We start from the raw sequence: 24632 nt of genomic DNA on the forward strand, positions 1-24632 counted from the left end.
CAAAGACGGACTTAGTAATGTAGCATCACCCCTCCTCCAGGATCACGTAAAGAAGAATTTTCAACAGGACAGCATCTGGCAACTATTGGGTATTACAAAAAAAATAAAAAAAAAGGTGTCAGTGCCATGGTTTTGTCTCAAGATGCACATCAGTAATGTGTTTTCTTTCTTTCTAAATGCATGTTTACATAAGCTACTTCAATGTTCTAAATTTAACTACAGCCTAATCCTGGCTTAATCCAAGCACTGTCTGTGAAACTAGACCTAAAAGTTATAAGGAATTATGAACCGGTCCATTATATTTTGTATAGATAACAATAAAAAATAAATAAAAAAAAATAATTGTTTTGCATTCACATGCTTACAACTTCAACTGGTACACAGAACAGTTCTGCACATGCATAGTATTAGAGAAAACACACCTCAATAGTGCAAAAAAAAAAAAAACTTATTTTAAGAACTCTTAAGTTAATGTATATCACACAATCTCCTGAAAGACTTAACATGCAAAAATATATGGTTAGTGTTGCAAATGTATCTTCTATCATTCCAGTCAAACAACATTCTTTTATATTATTCAATAGACTGTTAACACGCTAACAAACGTTAATATTTAATGGTACGTCAAACGTAATTTGAAGTTAATGGTAGGCCCCTAACAAGGTACACAAACAACGTTGCTACCACTAATTAGATTTCATTGAACAATTAAACCAAAGTAGACACCAAGTCTACCAAGTCGTTCACCAAGATACCAATTAAAATCAAACTTACAACGCAAAAAAACATTAATTACTCCGATGACCAATTTCTGAACTTACCGTTTGATCAATCGCAACCATTACTGAAGCGTTTGGGTGCAGTTATATCTGATTGGTTGCGCCCACGTTGGTCGATACTGATTGGCTTCCACCGAATGGCAGGTCCCGCCTACCATCCGGCTGACAGTTACTGCCTTCCGGCTGTCAGTTACTGCCTTCCGGCTGTCAATGGCAGCCACTTCCTGCTGCCAGCTGCCGATTTTTTATCTGAACCCCTGCTGAAATTAGCTCATCAAAGCGTGATTTTTTTGTTATACTGAAAGATTTACAATGGTCAGTGAATGAATGCAAAGGTTTGTTTTTGTAAACAAAAGCAGTAACGTTAGATCTGCAAAAGGGTTTACAAACATCTAAACCATATTGCAGTTTAGTAAAGCTTTAACTTTTTTTTTTTTTTTTAACTTTAAAGGTTTTACTCATTTGTCTGAAATAAGTAAAATGTGGTGTATATGCACGTCAGAATAAGAATGTTGATTCATTTTTTACATAAATGGTCAATGACGATGGAATATTATTGCACACATTTAAAAAAAAAGAAAATTGTAAAAAAAAAAAAAAAAGTTTTTATGAAACTTGCACATGTATGTTTTCTTATTTGGAGAAAACTGTGATATTTGGATGCTGTTTTTTGTTTGCATGTTACTGCCCCCACATCCAGCTATTGAACAACCCTGGATTAAACAGTTGTTTTTAATACATCATAGCTCAAAGAACAAACAGGTCAAAGGTCAGTGGTAATAGCAGATGTGTAATATTAATACCAAACACCCAAAGACTGAGATGTAAGATGTAGTTATATAGGAAGTATTATAATTCAGACACAACTACGAGTTCATGAAACTATTATTAAACAACATGACCTCATCACATAGCATGTTAAATTTAGTTTAGTTGCATCCAGTTATGATCTTGCAGATGGAATAATAGTTGCATTTTGAAATGTTATTACTGTACACAGCTGATGTGTTGTGCTGGGTAGAGCTCCAGCTGTTTTAGGAGCTTGTTCAGATGGGGCTAGATTGTTTGAGACAAGTGTCAAGTGACAGGAAACAGCTTTGAGCAACCCAGAGGGATGCTGCTGCTGCTCCATATGGGTTACATGGGCCACCTGACACTTCTCAACACCATAGCCATCATTCTTCAGTCACAATGAGTGCGACTCACAACCTACGAGACTGAGATGTGGGTGAAACCTCTGCTGAGCAGGTTCTCGACGACCAAAGAAGGTCTCGGATACTAATAACTCGGCACATTGGATTTTAACTGTCCTGTGATTGCTGTAAATGTGGCTCCCGTGTAAGAACACATGTTGTCTGACTCACCAACTCAAGTCAGAAAGTGTCAAATCGGCCATTAATATCACATATACACTGTATATAGTATGTATATAAATATTAATGGGTGATTTTATAAAAAAAACATTTTGCTGCTAGTCTTTGCATTACATTTTAGCCAGTTTAAAAAGTGATCAAGACACTGACATCTAGTGGAAACAAATATATATGGCTATTACGCAAAGTACCAGAATTTGCACATTCCCAAGTTTTGTGTAGATTTATGGTGACATACAGTATAGTAGGTTATTTCTGTAGAAAGTTGTTATTTTTTTAACTTTAGTCATTTTTCAATGTATATCTGCTCAACAGATCCTTTGTCCCTAAAATCTGTGGAATTTTAATGCATTTTTTATTTTTTGTATTGTTCATTGTTAGTTCATGTTAATTGGTGTAGCCATCCATCCATGCAAAGTGTTACCAAATTTCCTCAAGAAAAAGGAATCTGCTAATAGAATATGAATACTGCTCTGAACCACTACACATCAGCACTGATGAGAGAGACTCTGGGGGAAAGTCGAAATGAGACATGCACTTTATTCACTAATGCTTTACAAGAACGAACAACTAAGAGTTACAAAAATGTTTGGGGAAAAAAAGAAGGTTGATTTGGATACCAGCAAAGAACATTCAGAACAGTACTTTTAAGATTAGCAAATAAAAAAGAACAAAAGAGGGAGATTGGATCCTTCTTGGGTCTGTTGGAGACGGTGAACAGCTCTCGCTCACAGGAAGAACAGTTTCTCTGAGAGCTGGATGGCAGGCTCCGAGTGGAGGTACTGGCCAGACAGGAAGGCCAGTTTGTGGGCATACTTGCACGGTGCAGGAACGCGGATCGTTCCGGGCCAGTTCCAGTACAGATGGCACATCTTGAAGGTTAACCTGTGTTGAATAAATAAATAACATAATAAATACATAATTTGTTTACTTTATTTGTAATATATAGGTCAGTGCTGCATAGGCTTGCCGTGATAAGACGGTGCTGAAGCGGACGATTTAGTTTCGAAACAAAATGCAAAACGTCCGCTTGGCAATATTTCGGATTCTGAAAAGACTGTTGAATTTTGGAGTTCATCAATTTTTTTTTAAACGTTCTTTTCTTATTTAATTGGTTCCACATTGTTTGCTGATTTGTACTTTATTTAAACTTTGTGTAATTTTATTTAACATTATGGTTTATGCCTTGCCTTCAACTTTTCTTATTAGTTTTGCTAATAAACATTCTATGTTTCTTGTTTATTTGGTTAAATATTAGCTATACATGTTTACTTATTGCCAGTTTTGTAAACTTATTTAAACTTTATCCAAGTTATTTGTTATTTTATATTCGGCATAGCCTGGGGTATTTTTGTTTTGTTAATAAAAGTTCTGTTTTATATATAGGCTAAAGTGAGTTTGATGTTGTATTTTGTCAATTTCTGTGGATAAAATTGGTAAATATAGCATTTCTACATTCCAAAATATGTTATCATTTTTTAACATTTAACTCTTTCCCCGTCAGCGTTTTTGAAAAAGTTTGCCTGCCACCGCCAGCATTCTTGCTGATTTTTACTAAAATGTATTTGCCCCCAGAATGTGTTATATGAATATTTAAAAGTCAAGATCAGACCCTCTACTTTGTGAAAACAAATGTAAGTAGGTTTCATAAAAAAGCAACATTCTGAGCAGCTGTGAATCTTAGAAAATCGCATTGTTATCATATACTACATCTAGATTATATTCAGTAATATTATCCAAGCAAAGATGCAGCAGATAGCTTCCATCAGTGCTCTCAAAGCTTGCACAGGCCTTTTTTTTTTCTAGATTGACATTGCATGTTACATTACACAGTTTTTATCTATATGCGGTTAGTGTTGCATTATTTTTTTCATATATGCATACATTTGAGATCACTCGTTTCTGCTGCTTCCTTGCATGTGCTTTCTAGACTCATTCAAGAGATGCGCCCCCTAGAGTATAACAGTGAGAATGCAGATACCCTACTTTAATCCTTGTGTAAACCCATGACATCTGTATTGTTTAAAGCGAACCTCTGTAAGTGGTCAGGGGTGAGGTTTGCGGTGTTGTACACTGCTATGTAATGCGTGGGCAGGCCGCAACCCTGTCGAATCGAATGTGCCATTAGGTAGAAGTCCACCCTGGAGAGAAGAGAAACATGTTAATTCATACACCACATTTTATTTCCTCCCGCTAATGCACTTGACTAGATCTCGTTTCTGCAGAGCTCTGCACATCTAGCTGTTAAAGCCATTGGCAGAATCCTGGCCAGCGCTTCAGCTCTCATCAACCAACCAGTCTCTGTTTGTGACGGTGTGGTCCAGAACGGTTCCTGGCGAGGGCGTGCCGAAGTGGTTGGATCCGTAGGAGTACAGGGTGGTGCTGATCCTCTTCTGCACCACGATGAAAGCCAGCTTCGGTTCGTAGTTCGGGATGGTCTCGAAGCATTTCAGAACCTGAGGAATCTCATAAAGCTCCACAGTCTTGAGCTGTCCGTCAGAAACGCCGTCGCGATAGATGACGATCTTCTCAGGGAAGGTGTGGTTCACCTGTTTGTAAAAAATTGGTACAATGGGTCAAATACGTCCATGCACAACATTCAGGAGACACAGAGAAGCTGTAGCATTTTCGAAATCATTTGTGACCCTGGAGCACAAAAGCAGACTTAAGTTTCTCGGGTAGATTTTTACATTGTATGCGTCAAAATTATAGATTTTTCTTTTATGCCAAAAATCCTTAGGACATTAAGTAAATGTTTCATAAATATATTTATTACATTTCCTACCGTAAATATCAAAACTTAATTTTTTATTAGTAATATGCATTGCCAAAGACTTACTTTGCACAACTTTTTTTTTTTGTACCCTCAGATTTTCAAATAGTTGTATCTTGGCCATTCATCAAATGGAAAGCTTATTTATTCAGCTTTCATATGATGTATAAATCGCAATTTCGAGAAATTTACCCTTATGACTGGTTTTGTGGTCCAGGGTCACATTTGACCAGTTGATATAAATGCCTCATTACCTCGTAGTATTTCTGCAGGGCAGCCAGCAGACAGACCCTGAAGCCGTTGATTATCTCCTCGTGAGGCATCTGGAAGGTAACCCTGGAGTACCATTTTGTCAGCGTGCTACGCCAGGACAATAAACACAGGGTTAGGTCTGATTCACAGATGATCTCGAATCTGATGCATACAAGCAGATGCGGTTACATTTAATTATTAAAGTTGGGATGAAATTAAAAACTATTTTCTAAATGCATGCCATAGATGCTTTGGTGAACAGCTCATCGATGCATATGCATTTATTTCCTGACCTAACAATATTTAACCAGACTTCTCGTGACATACATTATATGTAGATCTGAGATTTATGTATATGCATAAAAAGATTTTATGTTTAAAATATAACAAAAAAAAAAGTATAATTTAAAAATATGATGTTATTTTGAACTTCATACTCAAAGAATCCTGAAAAAAAGTTCAATTTTTTTTTTAAGGATCATGCAAAAGATATTTAAAACTGTATCTCTCACTGTATTTTTGATCAAATAAATGCAGCCTTTTCTTTCGGATGGTTTTACCTGTTAAGACTTGCCACAAACCCCATGACAGATCTGCTCTTCTTGCTCACATCATGGTGAACATCCACCCCAATCACCATCAGGTATTTCTGTTCAAATCAAAACTACAGGGGTTAGAAGTTATCCTTTTATAGAACACCATTTGCTTATATGTATGTGCTGCAACAATCCAACATCAGCACCATTCAGAAGGAACAATGCTTTAGGATGCCTTTTTGCTTCATCATGCATTACATCATACTCCATCTAGTATATGTTATTTAAAACCTACTAACTAAACAACTACAGTTTGAAAAACAAAGAAAATACTTTTTATAATATCACTAATATTAGTTCTCCCACCAGCTCAAAATTGATGAGTTTGTTGCGGCTGGTGTCTAGGTAATAAAGTCAAGATGTGATCCTAGGAATAAATACTGAATCTTAAATATCTGATTAGCAAACACTCACCAGAGGAACATTCACCGTCCACAGCTCTCCTCCCAGTTTGCAGTTGATCTGCAGAAGGATCTTTTGAGCGATGCTGCGCAGCTTCTGTGGCTGAGAGATGGTCCGCACGTTGATGGCCTGGGAATAAGTGTCATAGATGTGAAATTTTTTATTCATTAACACATGCTGTTTGCCACAAATACACAAGGCAAAAAAAAAAAAAAGTTAATTGAAGGGATATTCCATACAAAAATGGAAAACACTTTTAGGTCCTTCAATTTCATAAAAATATTTTAATTTGTGTTCTGAAGATGAATAAAGGTTTATGGGTTTAGAATGAGATGAGGGTGAGTAATTAATGACAGTTTTCATTTTTGGTTGAATTAACCCTTTACCAGCTGAATAATTCCACTGACATGGGATTAAAAAGTACAAAAATAATGCCAAAAAATTTCAGTACAAATGATGTGGTCAGAGGTTTTATCTTTCAGGCAAAACATTTAAATATCTTTCAATACAGCATTGTTTTAAAGGCAGAGGAAACTTACTTTTGTCATGCAAGAATGCATTTAACTAAACAAAATGTACAAAAATAAAAAAACATCTATTTCAAATAAACGCTGTTCTTTTGAACTCTCTATTCATCCTCAAAAGTATTAAGCAGCACAGTTGTTCGCAACATTGAAAATAATGTTTCTTGAGCAGCAAATCAGTATGTTAGAATGATTTCTGAAGATCATGTGACACTAGCAATGATGCTGAAATTTTAGCTTTACCATTACAGGGATAAAATACATTTTAATATATACTAAAACCTAAAACCGTATAACAACAAAATATTACTAACTTAAATTATTGTTGCCCTGGTGGGCATTAGATATATCTTCAAAAATCTTCGAACAGTAGTGTGTGTGTTACATAAACAGCAACTGAACAATGAAATGCAAAGGAACTGTGTTGATGAAACCTGTGATGGTACGGGACTCTGGATGCAGCAGAGCTTCTTGATGGCGCTGTACAAGTCGTCTCTGTTTCCGGTCATAATGCACACGACCAGCTGCACATTGGGCTGAAAACCAAGAGAGACTATATATTATATACTACGGTATTTAGATAATATCCAAATGCACTACAAAGCCAAAAGAACCATGGCCCAGAGAAAGTAACGTTGCTCTTTGGGAGTACAGTAGGGATGTAACGATTAACCCTGAAACCGGTTGAAAATCAGTTAAAATGTGTGACGATTCAAATCGGCAGAGATACTAAATAAAACGTGATTCAATTAGGGAAGAGGTTTATATGCATGTATGTCTGAGGGGAACTTACTCTCTTTAGAGAAGTTTTTATTTTCATCTTGCCTCTGTATAATGCATATTAAAGTTCATAAGTGAGGCCCTGTTTTGTTTACAGCGGTAACCAAGGAAACGCTTTAAGTGCCACCAGCTGCGGTGTTCATAAGTGCTTTGTTTACAGCGGTAACCAAGGAAACGCTTCAAGCTCCACCTGCTGTGGTGTTCACAAGTGCTTTGTTTACAGCGGTAACCAAGGAAACGCTTCAAGCTCCACCTGCTGTGGTGTTCACAAGTGCTTTGTTTACAGCGGTAACCAAGGAAACGCTTCAAGCTCCACCTGCTGTGGTGTTCACAAGTGCTTTGTTTACAGCGGTAACCAAGGAAATGCTTTAAGTGCCACCAGCTGCGGTGTTCACCTGCTGGCAGAGAGTAAATCTGCATCTCACTCAGCTCATCTGCTGTTTCATGCAGATATTTCTTGTGTATAGTTTTACAAAACTTAAGTCAAATCATTCTGTAAAATTTTGAAGCAAAAACTAATTCAGATTAAAAACTGTTCATGTTGCATGTATGGAGCATCTTGGTTTTGATCATAATTAAAATGCAGTTGTTGCCTCTATTTTTACATTTATATGAAGAGATTCATTTTATTTGTGTTATTTATTTGATTTGGGGCTTTTTTTATTTAAATTTAGTTTTGTTATTTACATTATATTTAAATTCTGTTATTTACCAGATGCTTTTATCCAAAGTGACTTAACAGATGCGAGCAATCGAAACCCACAAAAGAGGAATAATATGCAGATAAGTTGTATATTAGTATATTATTATAGGGTTACATTTCAATTTCACAAAGAAACGTGCAACATTTTGTCAAAGCAATAATAAAAGGACAAGTTTGATTTATAATTTGTCTTGAATCTCCTTTTGTTCGTGAATAGTGAATCGAATCGTGAGTTGAGTGAATCATTACATCCCTAGAGAAGCTCTTTCATTACACTTCCCCACCTCACTGGTGAGTTGAGAGTGAATGCTCTTGATGAAGGTCTCGGTTCGATCATCCCGTAGCTCTACGCGGATGGGCCGATCAATTGTAATGCCCATTGGTCCGGCTACCCTCGTGAAAGTAGTCACGAGCTCCTCTGCCTGATCGGTTGCCCGCCGGGGATAGAAAACAGCCCAGCATTTCAGAGGAACCTGACAAGAGAGCAATCAGGAGACAAATACAGTAGATGGGAAGAGCAGTGTGAGAGAATGAGATTGGGGCAAGTTTAAAACAGCCAAAGATCTTTTTCATACAAGTTCATAAGAGCCATTTTGCTCAGGATTCAGAAAACACTATGTTTTGATTCACTAAAATGAACCTAAGAGTCATCTTATTCAATAATCAGACTTGTTTGGTCAAGCGAAGTGTTTCTAATTCACTCAAGTTACCCATCTCTAGTGTAAAAGGTATTTTGTTCAGTGATCAGACTTAGTCGCTAATCTAAGTCGCTCAAACAAATCAGATCATAAAAGAGTCATTTAGTTCAGAAACTCTCTATTCTGTGTTTTCTCAAAGCATCATACATTATTAGGGTCATGAAATTGAGAATCCAAATGTTTATCATATTAGAGATGTTACTCTAAAATTTAAAAAAACGCACCACGTTTCTAAACTCAAAATGTTTTAAACGTGAATTATTATTTTTCTGCACTTATGAAACGCCTGGATTTGGAATCATTTAAAGCATGAATATGCTATCACTACTTCAAAATAAAAGTCTAAACCCTCGCTCTGATTTTACATGCTTCCATGTCAACATATTACAAACACAAATGTGGAGGCAGAGATAGAGAATGAACTGACGGACTTCATTTACCGTATTTTCCGGACTATAAGTCGCACTTTTTTCGTAGTTTGGCTGGTCCTGCGACTTATAGTCAGGCGCGACTTATTTATCAAAATTAATTTGACATGAACCAAGAGAAAACATTACCGTCTCCAGCCGCGAGAGGGCGCTCTATGCTGCTCATTTTCCTGTAGTCTACACTGAGAACATAGAGCGCCCTCTTGTGGCTGGAGACGGTAATGTTTTCTCTTGGTTCTTGATTCTAAATGAATGCGACTTATAGTCCAGTGCGATTTATATATGTTTTTTTCCTCATCATGACGTATTTTTGGAATGATGCGACTTGTACTCAGGTGTGACTTATAAAATACGGTAAACAATATTCTTTGTTGAATTTTCCTATCAAAATAACGGCGTTCCAATAGAAGTCTTCAGCTTTTAAGAACAGCTGTGTTTTCCGGTAGTGGGTGGAGTTAATGTGCAAATGCTAATCTCATTGGCTGGCGCTCACCTATTATAGTCTCTGTTTTGAATTCAGCAAATCGTTCAAGGGAACGCACACAACCTGATTAATATTCATGAATGCAGCAGCTCATTAAACCATAGTAATCCTTACTGTGTTTTATAGTTCTTATTAGTAGAATTCATATCATTAATATCTTGTCAGTATGGTTGGTAGTTTTTTCCCAATATTTTTTTATTTTATTTTTTTTATCAGAAACACTAAATGACCAAAAAAAGCACCACCACCAGTCCAGTTCTATCTCTCTCTCTAATGCATTTCATGACCCCTTTAATACCCACGTGTGATGTGCCTCAATCAAAAGGTATGAATTCAATCCACTCCTTTCTTTCACTCAAGCCAAACAAGGCTGTTCTCTTTCTGTGGTGACATATGCACTCCCCCAAAAACCAACGAGTCGCAGTGATCCGGTTCAAACACCCTACACTGACTCACAGTGCTGATGGAGGGGTCTCGAACCACCTCTCTGGACCAGTCTACTGCCTGAGACGTGACAAACGAAGCTGAATGCAAGCAGATAGTCTCGTTGGGCAGAGTTCTTCCTTGAGTCTGTGCAGAAACAAAATGTTTCAGTTATTCATGTTAGCTACAAACACACCAATGCATCAGTGTGCAAACCAATGCAGTTAATACAATTCATTAAAAGTGTGACTAACACATCCAGTGATAAATACACCAACATTAGTGATTCTTCAAAACTACTTGCATTTGTTAACATGAGGTATTTCCCTAAGTTGAGTTTTAAAAGTACATAAATTTACCTGCACATAACAATAACGCTTGAATTAACTAGGCTTCATTTATTTTCCCCCTGCTTTATATTTAGATTCTATCAGATCCATGCATTTTAATGATAATCTTTTTGCTTTACATTTAAAACAGGCACAAAAAACAAAACCGTATAGGGATATTTGTCAGGTACTGTTGGATTTCACTCAGACAAATACAATATTTAGGGCTGTCTCTAATGATTATTTTGGGAATTGAGTAATCTTTCAATTATTCGGAGAAACTAAGGTAATAAAAATAGACCTAAGTAAAAAATAGACTGAAAAAAAAATACATACATAATAGCAATGAGGCAATAAAAAAAGGTTTTACTGAACAAAACCGTTGAAATGTATAATATAGTAATAAAACAATTATAACTTATGTACATTATGTATTATATCAAATGCATTTAAAGCACGATCTTATACCCGTTTAATATTGACTAAAAATACACACCATATGCAAATATGATAATTGTTTGTGTGGAGCAGCATTTACTGTAATTTATGGGTGGGCGATATGAGCTAAAATTCATATCAAGATATTTTACACTGTATTGTTTTGTTGCATTTTTTAATTTTTTTTTCAAAGCAAAATCCATATAATGGAACAACATACTATTGGTAGTCACTTTTATACCGGTATAACGCCGACCAGTGTTGTGGATGAAATAAAGTCCATATTAAACCTGCAATGCATATTTTTGTCATCCTTTGTGAATTCAATAATAGCACTTCTCTTTTATTATAATTTTTGAATGGTTTTAATATTTTGTGCTTTACTTCATTTAGTTCATCGGCGGGCATATTTTTTTTTTATAATGGAGTACTCAAATTTATTTGAGATATTGTGACGGGCCTAACAATAAAAAAAAAAACTCCATTAAATCCTAGAAATAAAAACATTAAAGTGCTACAATGCAATATACCATTTTAAGTGACTTTAATAATATTAATGATAATGATAACTAATATACAGTACAAGACTATATAACAAACTATACAGAATAATGCAATATATTTAGGTAAAGTATAACAGGAGTAGAAATTAACATTGAAAATGACTTGATGGATCTGTGGATAGTGTATAGTACTTTAATGCAATGTTTTCTTTATTTTTTATAAATTAATACTTGTCAGAAGCGACAGTAAAATGTACTATTTCAACATTCTTTTGAACAGCTTTGATCACAGAAATTGCATTTTAAAATATAACGCAAGTTATTTGGAATTTTAATATATTGATCAAATTTATGCAGCCTTAAATGCACTTCTTTCCAAACCTTGCCCAAATTTTTGGTCGTGTAGATGCATAGAATAACACAATTTAATATAAGCCATCCAGGTGTAATACGAGTTGAACAGGAACTTTATTAAGGAGGATCTGATGGATTCTCACCACTAGGATCTCTTGGCTGATGCTGAGGCCCCATCGGGACAGTTCTGAGACCGCTTCGTTATTGCTGTTGATGTTGTGCAGCAGTTGTTTGAGACTCTGGGTGTGCTGCTCGGCTCCCACATTGATGTGCATGGTCAGATCCTAAAACACAAGACGAATAGATAAATAACTATATGTGTCTTAAGTCGCTGGGGTATATTTGTAGCAATAGCCAAAAATACGATCGATTTTTCTTTTAGCCCAAAAATCATTAGGATATTAAGTAAAGATTACGTTCCATGAAGATATTTTGTCAATTTCCTATTGTAAATATACCAAAACTACAATTTTTATTAGAATTACGCATTGCTAAGAACTTTATTTGGACAACTTCAAAGGCAATTGCATCAATATTTACATTTTTTTGCATCGTCAGATTCCAGATTTTCAAATAGTTGCATCTCGGCAAAATATTATTCGATCCTTACAAAACCATACATCAATGGAAAGATTATTTAGAAATCCCTTATGACTGGGATTCGTGACTAATGTTTTGTGGTCCAGGGTCACATATCTGAACAGTCTGCATCTTCTAAGACTGTTTTAACTGATTTGTACCTTCATGGCTCTGAAGTCTTTCCTCATTTTTTCAGGGATGCCGGTCATGAAGGAAAGCTCCGGCAGCAGCAGGATTTCACCCGTTATAACCTGTTAGGAAATGGATCAAATTCACATAGTATCACACATAACAAATTCACATCCTGGTACTTTGGAAAAGTTATATTTATGTCACTCAGACAGGTATGTTCAATGCAGCAGTTTTGACAAAAGGAAACAAGATTAATTTCTAGTTTCAACATTATTTGCCATTCAGATATTCTTCTTTAAAGGAATAGTCTTTTCATTTGGTTTTTGACCACTGAATGTGTTTACATTTTAAGAGTTTACTCCTGAAGCCATATTGAAATTCTAATAACTGTGGAACTAATTACTTTTTGGAACTAATTAATATTAAATAAACCACTGTAACAGAACAGTACCCAAAGACACCACTAGATGGCAGGAGTTTAAATTCAATTAAGCTCATGTCATTCAAACCGTCACTGTAATTTTAAAGCTTTTTAATAACCCGAAACATCACCACAATCCATTCCAGAAACCCTGATAAGCATTTGCTCACCTTTCCTCCAGGTTTGGACCTCTCTTTTGGACGATGGATGAGCATTGGTTGCTCCAGTTCCTTTATGGTGATGCCGTAGTTTTTTCTGTGCATGTAAAAAGCTAATCAGAAAACTGACAAAAACAATAAAACAGCGATCCGTCACTCTAAACTAGCATATATCGGTCTCTGATATTATAATGAGCTATTATTTATGAATGTATGAACTTTAGCAATGTCATGTGCATTGTATAAATCCAGTTACGGTCCAGCTGTTGTTGTCTTTTACATGCATTCAGGTCTTAAATCAGAGAAGTGGGTTCTCCACACAGCAGATGCACCTGTAGTATTCGACAAACGTGGTCACGGTTCCGTCAGCCAAGGTGAAAGTGTCTTTGGGAGACTTGGACCACTCGATGTCATCGATTCGGTAAGTGCGGTTATTATAGCGCGTGATGACGATTGAGCCGACAAACTCCTTTGTGCATTCGTCCTGAAAGCTCTCGCGACTTCCCTGGTAAATCAGGTTCCTACACCAGACAAACGGTTGTTCAGAGACATCATTGCATTAATATTGGCAAACGGATTTTAGCCTAAAATGTTGCATGCATTACAAATGAGTTCTGATCCAAAACCTACAGTATGAGCTGCATTGCTGTCTAACACTAAGAGGAGATCATAAGGGTTCATTTATATTCATACATCATCTGAAATAATCTGAATTAACATGCTTTCAATTGATGTATGGTTTTTAGGACAGCACAATATTTGTCCAAGATGCAACTATTTGAAAATCGGAATCTGACCGTGCAAAATAATTCTAAATGTTGAGAAAATTATCTTTAAAGTTGTACAAATTACGTTCTAAGCAATGCATATTACTAATCAGAAAATAAGTTTTGATATATTTAACATAGGAAATGTTATGGAACATGATCTTTATTTAATATCTTAATGATTTCTGGCATAAAAGAAAAGTCTATAATTTTGACCCATGCAATGTATTTTTGGCTATTGCTACAAATATACCCCAGAGACTTAATAAGTGCATAGTATTTATAAAGTTTGGGTAAATTATTTAATCCATAATTAGATTTTTTTTTATTTTTTTTTATCCATACCACTCTGAACTCACTATGTCTACTATATTAGATGATTTTTTTTATATTAGAAGAATATTGCTCTTGTCTTTTCTATGAATGATTAGAAGCAATGCTCAATGCTGCAATAGAATTCGGCCAATTTTTAAAAATAAATTGTATTCATATATTTTTTATTAATTAGTGCTATAACAATAACACTGGTAAAATCATTTTGATTAGCAAAAAAATCAAAACATTTTTTTAGTAAAAAAAAAAAAAAAAATTCTGCTTTAATGATGCACTAAGAATTTAAATGAAACAGACAATGCCTAATGTTATGATCTAAAAATAATCCCAAAAATCCATAGTTTTTTTTTTTTCTAGATCTGCAACTCGCTAGACTTCGAAACAGCTTTTTAGTGGAACGAAACACTTGACTGACGAAGTGGCGCTGACTTTATTCACGTGTGCATGATTGATTACCACTGAAACTCACATTATATCCAGCACCGAGTCGTTTCGCAGCACCTTATGAGAGACGTCCACAATGAGGTAGAGACCTCCATCCGTGTGTTTGATACTGGTGGAGTATCCAGGCCACACCTGAAGCCTGCATTCACAAACACAGTGAGGTACAAACTATCACCAGGATCCTGGACAGTGCAATAATACGCAAAGCATTAACACAAGTGCTGCTGAAACGGTTCAAACGCATCCAGTAATCATACGTCAGGTGGAAAAATACCAAATCTAGAGTCTAGATTTATTCGGTGTGAAATCACACAAAGGTGGAGCACAGCAATTCTGGCTGGATTGCAATCACAGACAACAATCAGGTCAGTGCAAAATACCGGTGTTTGCCGAGAATCACTACAGCGTTGGGGTCGTAATGGTTTCTGCCCACCAGCTTCAGCCCCAGTAATCTCATCACTCTGCAACGGAGAGAAAGATTGAGAGGAAAGCAGCAGAGAAAGTCAACAAGCCATTATAACTCAAGACTTCTCTCCTATGCACAGAGAAATCAGAGCAATACTCGACAATACTGCCTTTTTTGCAATGCACGCTCAAAACATTAACTACAGCAGCAGACTCATGTGTTTTCACACTGGAAGCGTTTCCAAATACCTTACTGAATATTTGCTTTAATAACAGCCTTAAATTATCTAACGGTTCTTGGTCGTCTTTGAGAACTTGATTGACAAAATCCAATTTACATGAAAAGCAGAAATGACATTTATATTGGAATTCATTTAAGTAATGTGCAAAATCCAGTTTTGGATATAAAATGTTTGTTAAAGGAAACAGAGCTAAAATAAAATCTGAATCTTAAATGAAAAAGTCCAACTAAAGATATACTGAAGTACATCTGATCGTGCAAAAGTGGATTGCATTTACAGACCGATATTATTCAGAAGATTATATAATCCTCATTAATTAAAACACATTTTAATGTTAATATTAAGAAATGTGCATTGTGCACAAGTATTGCTCGAAATAAAATAATTATAAGTTTTACATTAGCAAGTCTTGAGCAATATGAGAAATATACTCTACTTAGTTTGTCTAATGTAATGTAAATCTTTTATCGTTGCATCCCTAATTCTGAGCATGGCATCATGCATATGTAATAAATCACGAATCATTAGTGGGTTCATGCATTCATGAAGATCTCAGACCTGACCTGCGGTGTGTTATGTTAGAGATGGAGAACACACACCTCCTTAGCACCACGCTGTAGAACGGGATACACAGATCCGAGCTGGGCGGCAGGATCTTTGTCAGCTGGATCTTGATGTCGATCTCTTGATTGTCAGTTTTTCTCTCAGCTTTAAGATGAACAACCTGTTACACAGAAGAACTGAAGTAAGCTTGGGTTATTAGTGGGGATGTGATGGTTTGAGCGTACTTTAGTCTTGATAGGGAAAAAACTAAACATAAAATGGTTTACTGAACATATCGCTATTTCTTTCAAATAACTGAATTATAATAAAGCAATTTTTAGGGATAGATATCTACCTCAGCTTATGCTCTAAACCAGTGGTTTGGCACTTGGACCCATATTTTATTATTTAATATCATATTATAATATTAAAACGTTTACATTTTTTGAAATTGAGATTTATTCATCATCTGAAAGCGGATTAAATAAGCTTTCCATTGATTTGTGGTTTGTTAGGAGAGCAATAGTTGGCCGAGATGCAACTATTAGCAAAGCTGGAATCTGAGGGAGCAAAAGAAATCGAAATATTGAGGAAAATCGTCTTTAAAGTTGTTCAAATTAATTCTTGGCAATGCATATTACTACACAAAATTAAGTTTTGATCTATTTACGGTAGGAAATGTACAGGATGTCTTCATGGAACATGCACACGTTCATGCACAATTTTTTTCATGCTCATGTTTATAGCGGTCACAATGCACAGGGTTCGCTGTGATGCATGCACTGGATTAAAGCGAAAGCACATTGTTAATACACATGGATTGACAGAAAATGTAGTAATAACTCCCAAAAAAAAAATGCATATAACTAAAGTCAATCATCACAGGCTTTTTGGCTAGGTTTAAAGGAAAAGAGCACTTTTAGATAAAGAATGCAATAATATATGACACTCGTGGAGGTAGAACGAGTGGAACCGCAGGATCGCTTGTAATACAGATTTAAATGCATTTTAATTTAGAATGTTTGTGATCATGTAACAGGTTTAAATGTTTTGCAACTTAATATGCAAATCTAAATGTTAATGCAAAAGTAAAAAGCATTGAATAATGCTTGAATTTAATAATTTATTATTTGAATTTGCTGAAAAAGAGAAAACTGACATCATTTGAAAGAGTAGACTCTTTTCTTGCGGTGGTTAAAACTATTCTGAAAGACTCATACTGCAGGTTTTCGTATGTTTAAAGTGAAAAACACGTAACATGCACACAAACCTCCTCAAGACGTTTTGGCAGATAGAGGATGGATCCGTCAAAAGCCACCACCTCCCCTGTAGTGGGCCGATGTTCCTTCATCATACCAAAGCGCATCGCGACAGACTCAACGTTCGGCCTGAAATTAAAAAAACAGGTTTTCTCTTTAAAAAAAAAGAAAAGATGCAGCTATTCATAATAATTCAAGCAATACTGGTTACAACTGTATATAAAGCATGATCTACTTTAGCTTGACAGGCAGAAGCATGTTCCCATTAAAAACTGCATAGATGCATTTGAAATATATTATAAGTGCCCTACTCTTAACTTGTTTAAAATAATTGAACACAATGTAGTAGTACACAGTAAACTCAATACAGCAGCCACCAAAGACTTTAACTGTATTTTGACTCACGTAAAAGTAACATGGTACTGAAACACAGCTTCGTTTTTGCAACAGATGGGGATGTAGTTTGAGCCGATGGATATGGGACTGCCTTTTGTTCCGATTTTCTGCAGAGGCTCCCTGTAAAACACATTGAAGAAGAGAAACATTCGCTTGTATCAATTATCAGATTGATTTGTTAATAAGAATGGCACCAATGAAACAAATCATTTGCAAATTAGGCAGAATTGGGTCATAACCCTGCTGCAGTGTATATTATGTTTTAATAAGTCTTGTGTTAATAAAGGATGCATTTATTTAATCAAAGATATTGTGAAATATTATTATAATAACTGATTTTCAGTTTAACATACTTTAAAATGTAATTTATTTCCTTTGATGAAGAGGAGTACGGCTTTTTGTGTTTTCACTGTTATACACTTGAGGGCGCTATTTCACATCTTCTGAATGAGTACAAAACCTCCCGGACAAAAACACACGTGGACAGGACGAAGAATCTATGTGATTTTAATTTAATGCGACCAATTGAACTGCATTCAAGTATTGATAAAAAAAAGAATGCATTAAGCTAGAATTAAATGTTTTGTTGTTGTTGTTTAAAAGAAGAGGCTCTGATCTTTAACTTTGGTGCATTGCATATTCAAATACTCATACAGCAAAACATAAAATATTTGTGAAAATCTTCAAAATCACTGGCGGTGGCTGGCAATTAAAAAAAACAGCATTTATTTGAAACAGAAATATTTTGTTACATTGAAGATGACTTTACTTGTACTGTAACTTTTGATCAATTTAATGTGTCCTCGCCAAGTATTAATTTCTTGATATGATATATAACAAATAACAAACAGGACAAGAAATGACTGAAAGAGAACTCATACTTCACTATCTCCATTTTCACTTCAACTTTTGGGGGTGTTCCTGGAGGAACTGGGGCTTCTTCAGAGATGGATGCAGCAGACTGCAAGGAGAACGGGGCATCAACGGGAGAAACGGGGCCCGAAGGGCCAATCGGTCCACGGCCTACACTCATATGGGGCAACGCTGCTCTGCCAACACCAACAAATCCTCTGCCCAGGACACTGCCAACACAAACACAGCTGAACTCATTCTGATGCAGTCCCTAATCTCAACCAAAAATGAAAAAGATCTTTTCAACTGTGAAGCAAAACAAGCTCCAAAAACACAACGCCAGGTCCATCATACAGGCAATTCCTTAAGTTGTCTGAAGCCATATCAGAGACAAACACACACAGATTGGAGCTGTTATGCACTCACAATCTTCCAGAAGAAAGTCATGCAGGTTTGGAATGACATGAAGGTGAAGATTTTTTATTTATTTATTTCGGGGTGAACTACTATTTAATGTTTTCCATGAGCAAATAAAAAACGCAAAGAATCCAAGAAACAACACCTGATGGCTTCTTCTGCCCCAATGATGGTCGGCTTAGACTGGACACCTGCCCCCAAATCACCTGCTGCCCCCCGTCCTGAGAAACAAGGTACAGTACAGACAAATAACAGAGTCATACTCTCACAGCGAAGTGCTGGTTTCAATTTTTCATCTATTTTTTAAACACTAAACCTCTATTTGGAAAGCACTTTGTTTGACAAAAAAAATGATCAAAATTGCATTTTAAAAGATGAACTGTTTAGATATTTATTTAATAGATTTAATGCATTCATTAGATTACATCACTGATTAAATCATAAAACAAATCTGGAAAACTTAAAACACAATTAAAAAAATAACAACATTTCATAGGGAGATATTATTTTTTGCAAATGTAATACATTTTTAAATGGTTAAAGTTGTATTATTTCAATCGAATAGATAGACACACTTTTTGGTATTTAAAATTGAATCAAGTCATTCAAAAAGTAGAGATAAATATATAAAACAAAAAAAAAAGGAATTTGGAATAGAACTACATTAATTTCATACTACGTTGAAATGTCAAGTGACTTCTCCAAACTTTAATTAGGCTCAGAGGTTTTCGTTTTTTAAATATTGACATTAATATTAATATCTTACAGTGTGTGTCAAATATATCAAGTGGGAACCGCTGCTGATTGGCACACATTGGTTCAGACAGTTGATTAATCCCAGAAGAGGTGCATTTTATATTATATATCATATATAATATTATAGTGCTGGAAAAGGTTGAGAAACTTATCTCAAAATGTCATGTTTGTGTTGTGAAAGTCAAGTGCGGCAGGAAAAAAAGAAGAGGGTTTCCAGAGAATTGTGCGGAAAGCTCACAGTTTCAGACACTTCAAGTCTTTACAAAGAAAAACTGAAGATTAATAGGCTTACGTTCATCATTTGCATTACATTGCAGATTACATTTGTTTGGATTATTAGCTACTTGACCTTCCTGTTGTCTTCAGCAGTTCATTGCATGTCTCTAATTGGTGGCTATTCAGCTTTATTGGTGTTGCCAAGGATACAAAAATGATGGCGCACAATTTAATGCCCACTCCAATCAACCAAGTGCTGACATGAATAATAAAACAGGTATGAGTTTGATTAAATGCAGTATGCAGCAGGGTTGACTAAGATGTGCTGTATTTATAATGCTATAGGCCCTGCTCCTTATGATGCTAACATGCAACTTTCTTAATACCAAATGTTGCATCTCAACCTGAATGAATGCACAAACATGATGGTATAAATGGTCACCATCTTTCAATGGTCTGGGGTTGAGATGCATACATGCACAATGAAGCAAAAACAACGCTTTTCGTGTTTTTCTCTCACATACCCACAGGTGTAGCTCCTCTGCCCCATGTCTTTGCCGGCTCAATGCCCAGACCCCTGAACATGGACACGAGAGATGACCCCGGCCCAGGAGCCTCAACCTAAAACAAAGCCAAGCCTGAGACTAGCGCATAAATCTACTGAATTAATGTATTTGCATAGCAGAGGTGATGACTGAATTCCCTTTATGATGCTGCACATGCTTTTCAAATTATTAGACATAATCAAAACACCGAATTTGGTAACAATAAAACAAAAATGGGCCCAATAGATTTAATTTTCTGTTAATAGACTGATGTTAAATAGTTTCTTGTTTTATCAATAAGGCATGCTTTTTTTATTGATAACATTTCATTTAATCGTTAAAATGTATCAAGACTCAAAAACGGAATCTTGAACATTTAAAAAGACAAAACAAAAAAGAATTTTGGTGAAACAAAGAATTTTGAAAAAAAAAACAATGGAATTTGAAAAAAAAACAAAAACATTTCATAGGACCCTAATTATAGGCTGGTTGTTTAAACACACATCTCTGGTGTTCAAACACAACAGATATGCCCAATAGCTTCCCTTTAAGTGAAAGTGACATTAAATCACAATCTTTATTAGAAAAATCTCACTTTTGATTGTTTCACCTGGGGAATCACTGGAGCCACCACTGTTTGCCGCTCAGGCATCTTTTCCTGTACATCAGATTTCTCAATGTCCGGTGTAGGCACTGGTCCCACAGCAGCCCCTCTCCCAATCCCAACACTGGGCTCTGGAGTGGACAGCAAAAAACCTCGGGCTCTTCCAAATCCTCCCTCGTCTGTCGGTAATCGCACTCCTCTTGGAAAGCCCACCAGAGGCTCGCTTACAGACGGAGATATGCCTCTCCCAAACCGTACAGGTGTTTCTCCAGGTACGCCTAAGGCTCTACCTCGTCCAGGAAGAGGGTCATCTTTAGGCAAGACTAGACCTCTGGCTCGTCCCAATGGGGGCTGGTCAGGCAACTGACCCTGATCTTCTGCTGACTGCATCCATGGCATGCGGGTGACCCCTGGGTGGCCTGGAAAGGGGGGTCGCTTTGGATCCATTTCTTCCTCTGCTGCACTTCAATGCAACTGACAGTAACAATGCACAGACATCAATGAAGGTTTTAATTTAAACAATCAATTAATGCGTCACTGTGCACGATTTCTAGAAAATATGCACAGAGATGCACAAATAAAAACATGCTTTAGCACGCCCAAAATGTCATGTTAACTGCTGTTATCGAGGATAATGTCATTTTTGCACGCATTCAAAATCGTTATCTCTGTCGACTCGACGTGAGCACGTGAGCACGTGCATGTGTCTGACAGGCATCTAAAACAAAACCAATTTAACTTTTTTAATTTAATTTGCAAATTTAAATTAAATGACATTTTATGTTTGGATGCCTAAGGGAATAAAACATTAACCAGGTGTATTTCGTGATGTAGTTTTTTTGGTCTTTGCATGTCGAAACCATAGACTGTAGGTCGAAACGTGACAGCGCGCGAAGTCCATTCGATAGGATTATTCGACGGAATGACGCACGCAGCACCAAAAACAATTCTATTCGATTATTCTAGAAACAAATGAGGTTCACGCATGCATATAATCGTAAAACTGGTATAAATTATGCTTAATGTACCTGCAAACGTAGTCGACACTTCTGTGGCGATGAAAGAGCTCTTCAACAACCGAGTGACGGAATGAATCGAACAAATTCTGATTCAGTGTTACCCGATTCGTGATTCTTTTCAATGACTCAGTTAAACCTCCTGTGGGACTTTTAAATGTAATCTCATTTTTGTCTTTTAGGCAGTTTGTGAGACTGATGTACTTATACAGGATTTGTGGATACAGACCATCTCTACAATAAGAAGTATGTCAAATTAAATACAGAGCAGGCTAAAGAAAAGAAGGCTGTCAGTGGAAACCAAAATCTAGATTATTTTTTTTTATTATTATTATTTTTTTTTTACATTTTCTAAAGGAAATGCAAATGGTGCTTTCTAGTGCAAAACTCCTCTGTTTTTTGTAAATTATAATTATAGTAATAGTTAATAATATAATAATAGCTAATAACAATTTCCAATTTTTAGTAAACTACATGAAAAATAAATTAAAATTTTAGTTTAATATAAAAAAATAATGAAACTTTTCAAATTGAGATATATATATATATATATATATAATTTTTCATAAAAATCCATATTGATATATAGGTTATTTATATATATATATATATATATATATATATAAAACCTGTCTATTTATTTGTCGACTTGAAATATGATCTATATAAAAAAAAAAATATGGATTAATGCATTGATAATAGTCCTTCATGAACATCTAGCCTAGAAAAAAAAAAACAAAGTACACAAGCCGTATTTGCAACTTGTAGGAAACTTTTTGGGAGCTGGCACAATTGTCATTGTATAGTAAGAGTGCACTTTTTATATTGCATGAAAATAAAGTTTATTGTTCATAAACAAGATCAGGGTGGGATGACAGAATTTTCTTTGTTGGCGAGCTGTTCCTTTAAATATAATAAATAGCAATGCTTGCCTATTAAAAAAAAGGACCCATGCTTTTTCTGTTCATGCAAATATTGTGGTTTATCCTTGACACTGGATAGGATGACAGGCCATCGATCAGATGACAGATTATAGCAATGCTGGCTATAACTGAAGATGCTGACAAAGATAAACTGATATCATCTCGGCAACAAAAAAATGAAAACCGTTCAAAAGAGATGTGACATTCTGGGGAGCTAGTAAACACGAGGAAGCCATCATAAGTTACATGCGGCTGCACACTCCTGCCGTGCTCCTTGTCTTGAATCTATGATAAAGTGTGTGCAGTCTCCTCGTGCTGTGACATTACTCTTGCCCTGCGTGACTCAGATTCTGTCCCATCGGCTCAGAAGCTTGACATTCTGTGGAGGAGCCCATCGAGCGCCGGCGGACAAGCTTGCTACGTTACCTCGTCAGACAGATGTTTTAGCTCACTTCTGGGCTTTACTGTGTGCTCGGCTCCAGGCTCTCTGGGGGTCGGCGCAGGAAATGGGAACAGATCTGTGGCAAATTACAAATCTTGCTGTGGACCAGCAGGACTTGAAGCAGGAATCCGAGACTTGGGAGCTCCTACATATGAGCCGATAGTTTTAAAGAGCAGGGGTTAGAAAGGATTGGTTACTGGTTGAGATTTTTGGAATTAGAGTCAATCCTAGATTGTTACTTAGTGATCTATGAATATGACTCCACTTTAGTTCGATGCATTATTTGAAAAGCATGCAACAAGAGAAAATATAAGCTATTTAATTTATCTAAATTGCAAAATTGTATAAAGTGGGTCCTCAAAAAACGTATTTGGGTTCACATAAATATATATGATTTTTATGGTAATAGGTGACAATATTTGCCAACAGCCTCGTTAAAGAGATCTAGCAAACCTTTTCTGAGGACTAACCTTTCAAAGATTTCTTTTATAGCCATTTTGCATTTACTTTAATGCAATTTTTTAGTTTTTGAAACATTTATATATTGCGTAAAGCATATTTAAAAAAATTTTTAATATATATATATATATATATATATATATATATATATATATATATATATATATATATATATATATATATATATATACAGTATTGTTCAAAATAATAGCAGTACAATGTGACTAACCAGAATAATCAATGTTTTTAGTATATTTTTTATTGCTACGTGGCAAACAAGTTACCAGTAGGTTCAGTAGATTGTCAGAAAACAAACGAGACCCAGCATTCATGATATGCACGCTCTTAAGGCTGTGCAATTGGGCAATTAGTTGAAAGGGGTGTGTTCAAAAAAATAGCAGTGTCTACCTTTGACTGTACAAACTCAAAACTATTTTGTACAAACATTTTTTTTTCTGGGATTTAGCAATCCTGTGAATCACTAAACTAATATTTAGTTGTATGACCACAGTTTTTTAAAACTGCTTGACATCTGTGTGGCATGGAGTCAACCAACTTGTGGCACCTCTCAGCTGTTATTCCACTCCATGATTCTTTAACAACATTCCACAATTCATTCACATTTCTTGGTTTTGCTTCAGAAACAGCATTTTTGATATCACCCCACAAGTTCTCAATTGGATTAAGGTCTGGAGATTGGGCTGGCCACAATTTTGTTGGTTTGGAACCAAGACTTTGCCCGTTTACTAGTGTGTTTTGGGTCATTGTCTTGTTGAAACAACCATTTCAAGGGCATGTCCTCTTCAGCATAGGGCAACATGACCTCTTCAAGTATTTTAACATATGCAAACTGATCCATGATCCCTGGTATGCGATAAATAGGC

General features: G+C 35.8%; 1 protein-coding gene across 2 annotated transcripts; it reads right to left on the reverse strand.

The window, feature by feature from the left end:
* Window positions 1-2672: 2672 nt before the first annotated feature.
* Window positions 2673-22034, reverse strand: LOC113048761 (piwi-like protein 2). Of its 2 annotated transcripts, none has more exons than XM_026210597.1 (23): window positions 21937-22034; window positions 20915-21382; window positions 20284-20380; window positions 18933-19008; window positions 18400-18600; window positions 17528-17638; window positions 17134-17251; window positions 15920-16044; window positions 15054-15134; window positions 14699-14812; window positions 13462-13650; window positions 13142-13226; window positions 12580-12669; window positions 11983-12123; window positions 10249-10362; window positions 8467-8655; window positions 7134-7235; window positions 6188-6304; window positions 5738-5826; window positions 5180-5285; window positions 4448-4701; window positions 4186-4293; window positions 2673-3037 (listed from the first exon to the last, which is right to left on the reverse strand). In XM_026210597.1, exons 2-23 carry the CDS (start codon window positions 21353-21355, stop codon window positions 2881-2883), a joined length of 3105 nt encoding a protein of 1034 aa, XP_026066382.1. In that variant the 5' UTR covers window positions 21356-21382; window positions 21937-22034; the 3' UTR covers window positions 2673-2880. The 2 variants fall into 2 exon arrangements, with proteins under 2 accessions (XP_026066382.1, XP_026066381.1); XM_026210596.1 differs by having other exon boundaries at window positions 20900-21382.
* Between the last annotated feature and the right edge of the window lie 2598 nt (window positions 22035-24632).

The sequence above is a fragment of the Carassius auratus genome, chromosome 30 (genome assembly GCF_003368295.1).
Source record: "Carassius auratus strain Wakin chromosome 30, ASM336829v1, whole genome shotgun sequence".
In the NCBI taxonomy this organism is placed as follows: Eukaryota; Metazoa; Chordata; class Actinopteri; order Cypriniformes; family Cyprinidae; genus Carassius; species Carassius auratus.